Source organism: Mustela lutreola, chromosome 4 (genome assembly GCF_030435805.1).
Source record: "Mustela lutreola isolate mMusLut2 chromosome 4, mMusLut2.pri, whole genome shotgun sequence".
NCBI lineage: Eukaryota > Metazoa > Chordata > Mammalia > Carnivora > Mustelidae > Mustela > Mustela lutreola.
This window is the reverse complement of record NC_081293.1, coordinates 40,080,605-40,090,947: the sequence shown is the minus strand read 5'-3', so window position 1 is coordinate 40,090,947 and position 10,343 is coordinate 40,080,605. Positions and strand designations below refer to the sequence as shown.

Here is a 10,343-nt window from a genome sequence, read left to right as displayed (position 1 = left end):
GAAAAGTTAGGGGCAAAGCAGTAAGGATGAGGGGCGCCTGGGTGGCTCAGTGGGTTAAAGCCTCTGTCTTCGGTTCGGGTCATGATCCCAGGGTCCTGGTAGAGACTGCATCAGGCTCTCTGCTCAGTGGGAAGCCTGCTTCCTCCTCTCTCTCTCTGTCTCTGCCTGCATCTCTGCCTACTTGTGATCTCTGTCCATCAAATAAATAAATACAATCTTAAAAAAAAAAAAGACAAAAAAAAAGCAGTAAGGATGATATAATCTCATCTATGTTAAATCACACCTATAAAACTAAGCTGGTTCTATAATAAAGAGACTCCAAAAGACAGTGGTTTAAGCAAGTCAGCAATTTATTTTGCTCTCAAGTAACAGGTGGAAGGAAAGCAGTTCAAGGCTGGCAGGCCAGCTTCTCCAGCCTCAACACACAAGCTCCACAGCTCCCATATCACAGCTTAAGGTCCCCCAGAATCTTAGCCAGAAGAATATACACCCAATCCCTTATTTAAGGGCCCAATCAGGAAGTTCCATTCACATCCCACTGCCCAGTCACGGGGCCACAATTTAACTGCAAGGGAGGTGGGGAAGCCAAGTCGTCAGCAAAGCAGCCAGGTGTCCTGGCAAAATTCCAGAAATTCGTCAGTAAAGGAAGGGGGAAACACATGACAGCAGCCTTCTCTGCCACATGTATTTGCAAATACATGGAAAAACAACTTGGAATAAATAGACACTAATTGCCTGAAATTGTTTTAACGGTGATAGTACATTTATGTAGGAACTAGGAAGTTTTAAAATTTCACAAAATTTAAAAATCCTTTATTGTTGCTTGATACCAATATAACACATTAAATACATTAAATCTGTCTACATCGTACGAAGTTTTTTAAGTTCCAAAAAGTAGATTCTATCTAAACGAATAAGTTACTCTCTATTGTTAAAAACATTACACTTAGAGTATCTTCCGCTAAGCCCCTCCACCTGGGAGGCCTGATGACCATGCTTATAGATGTCCACACTGAGACACGGGCAGAATGGCAACCTGCCCAAGGTCCCCGCATGCTGGTGGCAGAGCTAAGAACGAGAGTGAGGACCACCCTGATTTTACTGCATAGCTTTTTTATGGCATTTTCTATTTGATGAGAAGGTTACAACTTCTCTCACTCTTGGGGCACCTGGGTGGCTCAGTCGGTGAAGCACCTGCCTTCGGCTCAGGTCATGATCCCAGGGTACTGGGCAGGTCGTGGTTCCAGAGTCCTGGATCCAGCCCTGCATTGAGCTCCTTGCTCAGTGGGGAGTTTTCCTCTCCCTCTCCCCTGATCATGCTCTCAATCTCTCTCAAATAAATAAATAATATCCTTTAAAAAAAAAAAAAAAGATAAACCTCTCACTCAGTAGAGTTCGGATTTCAGAAAGAAAGAGAAAATGAACTGCATTCAATCTGACAATAAGGGGGAAGCGATTTCCTTACAGGCTAATGATTACAAAAATAAAAATAAAAAAAGAACTTCCCAGAAACAAAAGTCATGAGTTTTGACTCCCTTCTGAGCCAAATTCTCAAGTTTAAGATTTATTGAGCTGTTTAAAAATCCTTTCTATGACTTCCAGATAATGACAGCAGACCGAAGAAAATAATAGAATCTTCTTCCGCTAATACATAAATCACTCTAAAAACAGAATAAGATGAATAAGCCAGAATGTTTTTAAAGAGCAGCAGAAAATCCTGGTGGGAATCATGACTCTAGGACATCTCCTCGCTACCTCTAGGATTCTTTGGCCCGAGCTATTTAACAAAATCTCCGGAACGGCGGGGTAAAACGCAAATCCTCCAACCAGAGCTGTGTGGAGCCCAGCAGAGGCTCTTCCCCACTCCCAAACCCAAACCCCTTCTGTCTGGGTCACGAGGAAGGGCATACAGATATGGATGCAGCTCCTCACGTGCAATAAAAACACGGTGTAAAGAAACGGCATGGGAGGAAGACGAGCACGATACACGATACGGAGAAGGCAGAGAGGAAAAACAGCCTGCCACAGAGAACAAGCCCAAGAAAGAACTCCACTGTGACAGCTCGAGAAGAAAGTTAAGGAATGTAATGAATTTAAGAAAACAAGACTTCAGGGCTGAGACAATAAAACAACAGAGAGAGGGAAACAAGAAAATCGAAGCTAAGAAAACAAACTGAGGATCGAAACACCACCATCACAGAACTATAAATGCATAAGCAACAGCCAGAAAACAGCTGAAAACCAAACGACCAGAACAGGAGCCTCGCAGGGAAGCAAAGGACAAAGAGAGGTGGACACAACTGGACAGAAGATAATACGCAGGAGAGTGATGGTGCCCAGGACAAAGTCATCAGCATCCTTAGAGAAGCAAACAGTAAATAAAATAAAAAATGCTCCCAGTCCCCTCCCAGCACATAAGCAGAGAGAGGGAGCCACAACAGTGGTCACGACATGGTAATGGTGGCACATCGGCTGCGGTCCGGAGTGACATTTGTATGCCTGTGTGTGTTTTTATTTGTACTCACTTTTGATTCTGCTTAAGATTTGTGTATTTTTTAAGATAATGTATTTTATTTTCCTAAAACCAACAGTCCCCACAGAGGGGAAAAAGATGTCCTTTGCTTTAAGTTAAGCCCATGTAAGCTGAGTACACTACAACCTTCTGCAAGGACAGGCCCCATTATTTATTACTGAGTTATTTCATGCTTTACTAGTAAAAATACCTGCCGATTTATAGTACCTTAAAAGGAAGACTGTTTAAAGGCAATTAATATATTCAAAAGACAGTAAGCCTCATTTGTTTATGGGTGGCAAATGATAAATTTAAACATTTAAAAGCTATGCATCAAAAATAAATATCTGTTATCAGATATTGGTGAGCTAATTAATTGAATAGGTCTGACTGAATGTAAGACATGTTTTTAGCACCAATAAAATGAATTCTTGCGACTTCTTGTCTACAAACATCTAAATGAGTAGTAACGGGCTCTCTGATGGCATCTTTTGGGTGAACAAACAAATGTGATCCAAGCATTAACTGTTAGGTCCCTGATTTTGTAACATAATTCATAGTGCCAAAATAAAAATATCAACCCAAGTATTTTTAAAATTTAAGTTTTAGAGATGAATTTCTTCTTCCTTAAAGTTTTAAATTATGAGGTAGATATCAAAGTAAACATCAGACACAGCCAACTTCTGTTGACGAACATGATTATTAATCATAGGATTAATAATCAGAAATTCCCACTAGGAAATTGAAAGTTTAAAAAGTAATGTTGATCAGCAGTATTCTGGCTTAAGTTTCCAAATTCCTTCACCATTAGAAGTTCTATGAAAAGTGCAAAGATTTCGCAACAGTTCTCGGAAGACACAAGACTGTGAGGCTGATAACTTGGATTCAAACTCCTGCAGTATCTCGCGAGTGCTGGCCTGGCCATCCACGTGGGCCTGAAAAGCGATGAAGTTTCTCATGTCCACCAGCAGGTCATCGTGTTCGGTGGTGGAGGGTGGTGGCGCAGATGCCTCGTGGTGTGTATTTTCACTTTCCAGCCGCTCTGGCAGAATCAGGTGGTTCCTAGCTCTCATCTTAGCCAACAGTGAAGACGAAGAGAGGGCCGCGGGTGAAGACTCTGCATCTTCCATTTTCCCACTGAAGTGCTCGGAAGCATTATCCTTCCCATCCTTTCTCGTGACGCCGTCCTGGAGAAAGAACACCACTGCAGTGATGCACCAGCTTCTAGTTCCTGGTCCCACTACTTCCCCAAAGGCCCTGAGGAGCCCCAGACCACAGAGGAACACTCGAGCCCCAGGCAATGAGGCTGACAGCAAAGAATGAGAGAGCATCAAACAAAAAGGGAGGGTGAGAGATGAGCACTGAAATCCACCCAACATTAAAGAATGTTTCTGGAAAAAACCCAAATCCCCCAAACTACACTCTTCACTTCATCATCATTCTGTGCGGTGAGAGGAGGGAGGGGAGGGTGGGGGCACCGAGCCTCCCTTTGGCGGGAAAGCCGGTTCCAGGAGGCACGGGTTCTGCAGGCTTCTCCTGCTCTTACTCCCAAATCCAAATCCACCCTGACCGCGGCACTGAGGGACAAGGAGCTGTTACACAGCTGCGCTTCCTTCTCCTCACTTTTCAGTCTTTTGACTCTTTCCCTCTTTGCGCCTCATGTGAGTTGCCCTAGAACAACAACACAAATCTAACTTCTTTCCACATCCCTACTGCCAAAAGAACCTAACATGGGAAGTCAAAGAAGGTTTGCTATTCCAAGTGTGTTCAAGTTAATCTAAAATAGGAGTCTCAACTTGGGAGTCTTCAACTTTTATCAGCAACATAGCCCTTGACTAGAAAAGACCAGAGAAATCACTGAATGACGGGGTTTGGTCTAATCTTTACTCAGTGAAGCACTCAAGGCATCCGGGGGTTACAGGACCGGGAGAGACGGGCGCAAGGCTCCAGCAGCCAGTACGTTACACACAACATTCGAAGGGCTCTTCTTCACCTTCATTTTAGAGGGTGGTACTCTCTGGAGTGGGTACCTCACCCCTGGATGGGGCAGGCGGAATGGGCAGCAACTCACACATCACCTATCCCCTTTGTTAATTTTCTCAGGCCCAAACACAGATTCCGCTATAGATTTGAGGTTAATACTTGGTCTTTTACAAAGTTGGCTGGTCCTTTTAGCTTCAAATGTAAGTGCTTCATTCATCAGAGCCTACAACACACACACCAGGTGTCATTATGCCAGTGTTTTTCCTCACATCTGACTCAGGTGAAGTTTTCATGGCAATGCAGCCACGTAAGTCTCAGACAAGAGAAGCAGCTAGGCCATCGTATTACCTGGCATTTCTCCTTTGAGCCTGTTGAAGAAGGGTGCTGCACAGAGATGTTGGAATTCCTTTTCTGACCAAATCTACTCCTAAATAAGGAAAAGAATCACAGTAGATAAAACGTTTGCTTTTGTGACTTAGACATGAAAATGCCCTTTCGACAACTTAATCTTTTCCTGGAAAAGTTTTCTTCTGCAAGGTTATTCTTTCATAGCCACTATGCTCATCCCCTTTAATTTTTCTACTTTACCCTCCTAGGAAGTAACTGCTGCATTTCAAGTAAGAACCACTCAATATCTTTTTCAACACAGGATGGAGACTATCCTCAGATTCTAGGTAGGAAGATTATTCTCAACGAATCTACCAAATAGCACAGTGGTTACTGACTGCTAAACACTGCCTAACCATCTCATTAAAGTGTAATTGCTATTCTGTTATCTTATTCTTAACATCATCTCTTAAACAAAACAGACCATGTCTCCTTTCCCTAAAACTCAGCTTTGGAAAGCAGGGGACAATGTAAGGCAAAATGTAAGATGATATGTCGTTCCCCATGTCCTCCAAATCTGGGTGACCCCATTGCTCCCTAAGCAATTTTCTACCACGCCTGCTCTGGCTGTACTCCTAGCCTAGGTGGTCTGGCCTCCTCACGTGCATGGCAAGGCAGTCATCTCTTACTTGATTCCTGCTGGCGCACCAGAAATGCCCCGGTGGCCCGTCCAGGTGGGAACACCAGACGCTGCCCCCAGACACCGCTGGCGAGAGAGCCTCAGCGCTTTCAGGGCGTCCTGGGCTACCCGGTTGGCCTCCGCCTCCACCAGCACATAATCTGGACTGGCTCCGTCCATGATGGCATCGTGTTTCATGACACTGTGCACTCCGACTAGCAAGAACAAAGGGAACAGTGACATGTTTCAGTTTGTACACAGTCACACTTTTTCCCTCTGTACAGTCTAGTATGTTGTGGGTAGAGAAAAAACAGTGAACACTTTCAGCTATTTGCCGAGGTGACTCTCATGACCCAGGGACTTTACAAATGCCACTGCCAGTCACCTCCATCACTACCCTACAAGGTAGGGACCAGTCGCTATCCCTGCTTTGTAATAACCTAAGTATAATGCCTTTGTCACAACTTCAACATCCCTGCTATCTGGAAAATTTTAAAGCCTCCTATTAATCAATCAATTCTTTATTGAAAGGAAAAATATAAAAATATAAACCAGAATTATGGAATTTTTAAAAAGTAATGATCATGAAAGTGCTACTTATCAGCAGAACTTAATGCAGGCACCAGTGGAAAATTCACAGCCTTAAATATTTATATATCAATAGAAATGAAAGAATAAAAACAAATGAATTAAATTTCCAAGTCAAAGAGTCTTATAAGAGTTCAGCCAAAAAAACCCTCACCAAAGCACAACAAAAACAAAAGCACAAGGAAGAAAGTAATAAAGATAAAAGCAAAAACTAATGAGGTAGAAAACAACCATAGACCTAATTAACAAATTAAAATGCTGGTTTATGTTTAAAAAAAAAAAAATCACAAAATAGTCAAACCACTAGCTTAACCCGACCAAAAAAGGGGTGGAAGAAATCTACAAAATTAGAAATGAAAAGGGAGAAACTATCTTGAGACAGGAAGAAATTTTTAAAAAATTATTACAAGAACATTTTCAATGCCTCTGAGCAAATAAACTTGAAAATTAGGCAAAAGAGATCATTTCCTAGAAAAACAGACCAGGAATTATAGTAAAAAAACAGAAAGTCACCAGTAAACTACCTTACAAAAAAGTTTCAGGCCCAAATGGTTTTTCCTGAAATGCCATATAGAAACCTGGCGCTCCTGCACCCAGAACGACAGACAGTGACCTCTGGGAACTCGGGGCCGTCATGCTGTGAACACAGTGACTGCAAGGCCTGAACAGGATGACACCCCAGGGATGACGATGCTGTGCAGGACTGCCTGTCCTCCCTGGTTCTGAGCAACTGTTGAGTCTGCTTTCCTGAGTTTTCTCCTCTGACAGGAGCAATCAAGCCTTCCGACTTCCAGGAAGCCTGCCCTGCCTCTCCCCCACGGCTGTTACTTTAATCTGCGGCTGGAAAATCAGGTGAAGACAGCACGCACAGAAACTTCCTATCACTGGTCAGTAGTACAAACCTACTCAGAGCACTGCACCCCTCCTGTGTGTGGCTATAAGTCAAGTACTGTTGTGCTCCAGAGTTTCAAATTCCTCTAGGTCTTCAGAAGAGAGAGGTGAATACGATTTTCAAAATGTCGATACATTTCAAATCTGAATTTTAGAAGAACAGATACTTCCAGTCGCGAGCCCACTCTGCCCTGGGAGTCAAGGCTGCGCTGCTAGAAACAGCCTACTCCTCTTCTGTTCCTAGCACACCTGTGACAAAGTCAGCAAAAAGATTACCTGACTTTTTGAAAAGCTTTTCCAAAACATAATCCTCATTGCTCTGTTCGCTACTCTCATTCTCATTTTCACTGTCCCGCTGGTGGTACCGCCTTTTCTTCACGAGGTGTGGAATCCGAGTTCCTTCAAACTTAGCATCTCTGCGATGCTTAGAGCTCTTCAGCTTCTGCGCGGGCCTCCCAGGCTGCTCTGGGGGCTCCTCCTCTGGCGCACTATGTTTCGTTTTTGACTTGTGCTTACAAAAATTACCCTCCGATTGCTTTTTCTCCCAAAGAGGCTCTGTCTGAGCCTGGCAGTTTTCTCTCCCGTCAGAAAGACCCTGCTTTTCATGGATACTTTCCTCACTAGAGACGCCATCCGGTTTGCTGATTCTTGGAGAATCTGGACAATCCCCCTGTCCGTTAATCACGGCTGACTCCTCCAGTCTAGACACTGCCTTCGTCCCTTCTCCAGGCCCGTCACTGCCAGGTAGATTCCGAGGTGTTTGGGGGGCATCGTTCAAAGGATCACCTGGATCAGAAGTTACTGCATTTACTTCAGCTCCTGTCGCTGTAGATTTTTCTTCAGTGGATGGGGCCTCATTTGTGGATGCAGTAGAATCAGGAAACTTTTTGCATATTGGAACATCATGGTCTGCTCCAAAGGCTGGTGGAAGTTTTCTTTTTAAATGGAGCTTGGAAGCCTGAACTTCTGAGCCAGTCCCTGTAAAGAGGAAAAACACGCTCAAGTTACATGACATAATTCTTCTGTACTTTATGATTTTAAGTGAAATTATTTTATGTAATACCTGCAAAAATCGCGCTTGTTTCCGTGCTCTGGGAAGGGTCAGGACTCGTTAGAGTGAATAGCTCATAAAGATCGTTGGACTTGAAAAATCGCCTTTGCTTTGGATCTTTTAGCACTCTATTTGCCAGGAACTGCTTGAAAATTTGTCTAAAAAGATAAAAATTAAACTGGTATAAAACAATGTTCAGCTGCAGCTCAAAATCCCAGCTATAAAACAACATGAGAGGTAGGGTAACTGTAGCTGGACAAATGTGTACATTATCCCCAAGCTTTCTGCCTTGGAAAATTACAATTCAAAGTTTATAAAATATCGGGCAGTCTCCTATGCCTGATGGAATTTAAATTACAAAGAGTATCTTATTATTTATACCCAGTGAGCTTTTTCATCTCCAACGTCACGTCAGAAATCACCTTTCTACATACAATCACATGACTCGCAGCCTCTCCAAACTGGAAAGAGTTGGATTCTAGGACTCCTGGACCAAGAGTCCCCTGCCCTGCCCTCCTCAGGACCCCTCTGTGATGGGATTCAGGATTCTCTCTTACTGGGCCTTTGCGAAGCCTTCCCTGGGAGCCATCTCACCCACCTTCCACCCGCTGATTCACACTGCATGCTAAAGCTCCACACCATCGTCACTCTTGCCCAGACACCCCCACAAAGCAGTTCTGCCCCTTCCCGCACCCCCTCCCACCCTGAGGCGAAAGCACATCTGAGAGGACGCTCTCCCTCACAGGACACAGCTCGTCTCCTGCCCTCTCAGAATAAGGCCTGGAAGAACACACACCTATCTGGGAGTGCCCCAGTGCCTAGTGGAAAGCAGGGAGCTTCCCTTTAAAAGCTGGGGTGCAGTTCAAGAATAAAGTCCTGGCAGAGGAGGGGGAGAAGCTGGCTGTATCTCCACCCCATTGTTAAAGAGCCCCTTGTCTAAACTCCTACTCGTACAGAGAGATGGAAAAAGAAACAGGTGTCCTGGTCAACCTCCCCCTCGGGGGCATTTGAGCCAAAGACCCATGCTGAACACAACTGCAAAGTGTGTGAAAATTCCAGGACATATTTCAACTTTGTTGCTTCTTAAAAATTTTTACAAAAAAGGGCACCTGCACGGCTCAGTGGGTTAAGCCTCTGCCTTTAGCTCAGGTCATGATCTCACCGTCCTGGGATCGAACCCCACATTGGGTTCTCTGCTCAGCAGGGAGCTTGCTTCCCACCACCACCACCCCCCAGCCTACTCTGTCTCTGCCTACTTGTGATCTCTATCAAATAAATAAATAAAATCTTAAAAAAAATTTTTTTATGAAAAAAAGATGGTACACTATAGTAGGTATGTACATTCTCTTAAAGAGTAATTAAGATGAAGTTGACACACAAGCAGTCCTTGAGGTTTTATAAGGTAGAAGAATGATCAAGTTCAAAGACATTTTTAAAAAACTCACAATAAGCCATTTAAGCTTATTTTAGTGAGAAAGAAAATAATACAAAAATGAAACAAAACACCCCCACATATCCTTTAAATTACAGCAACTATTGCTCTAAGATAAGAACACTTTTTTAAAACAATGCATTTAAAAAATTCCCAGCTCAACCCTGGTGGCGTACTTCTATAGCTATACCCTGACCACACAGCAGCCAGGAGAGCTGTCTCCGGTCATAGCCGCCACCTGTACTGACCGGTGGTAAATCTTTTCTTCAATGGTGCCGGCAGTCAGAAGTCTGTACACAATTACTTGTTTCTTCTGGCCGATCCTCCATGCTCGCTCCCGGGCCTAGAGCAGAGATGCACTTCAACAAGCACCCTTCCCGACGACAAGCGCTCAAGAAAACAAACAGAGCTGGCCGCTTCCTCCCCCTCCCAAAGCCCAAATTCTACCTAATGCCACTAAATACACCTCAGGCCCATTAAGGAAGATAAAACAGGCAGATGATAAAGACAGGCTGAGCCATCTCTAGCTGAAAAACAATGTGTGTCTGTAACTTTGCCCTCTCTCTTTGTACCCCAGACACGGTGATGAACGCTACAGATAAAACTGCTGGTGAGAAGCGCCTGGGTGGCTCAGTGGGTTAAAGCCTCTGCCTTTGGTTCAGGTCATGATCCCAGGGTCTTCGGATCGAGCCCCACGTCGGGCTTCCCTACTCAGCGGAGAGCCTGCTTCCCCCTCTGTTTCACTCTGCCTGCCTCTCTGCCTGCTTGTGATCTCTGTCAAATAAAAAAAAATAAAAAACTGCTGGTGACTCTGCCCACCTGTGAGGCCGAGGGTGCCTTCCTCCATGCCTAGGACTAGGTAACAACCAAGACAGGGGCA

General features: G+C 44.2%; 1 protein-coding gene across 2 annotated transcripts in view; it reads right to left on the bottom strand.

Moving 5' to 3' along the window:
- Positions 1 to 332: 332 nt before the first annotated feature.
- ERCC6 (ERCC excision repair 6, chromatin remodeling factor) overlaps positions 333 to 10,343 on the bottom strand; it is a 72,318-nt gene continuing 62,307 nt past the window's right edge. Inside the window, exons 16-21 of one of the 2 annotated variants that reach the window (XM_059169630.1) lie at positions 9,712 to 9,806; positions 8,044 to 8,189; positions 7,257 to 7,958; positions 5,512 to 5,716; positions 4,844 to 4,922; positions 333 to 3,699 (exon numbers count right to left, since the gene is read on the bottom strand). In XM_059169630.1, coding sequence (XP_059025613.1) covers positions 3,280 to 3,699; positions 4,844 to 4,922; positions 5,512 to 5,716; positions 7,257 to 7,958; positions 8,044 to 8,189; positions 9,712 to 9,806 — 1,647 coding nt within the window. In that variant the 3' untranslated portion in view covers positions 333 to 3,279. The remainder of the gene's footprint in view (positions 3,700 to 4,843; positions 4,923 to 5,511; positions 5,717 to 7,256; positions 7,959 to 8,043; positions 8,190 to 9,711; positions 9,807 to 10,343) is intronic. The other variant, XM_059169631.1, reaches the window with a different exon arrangement.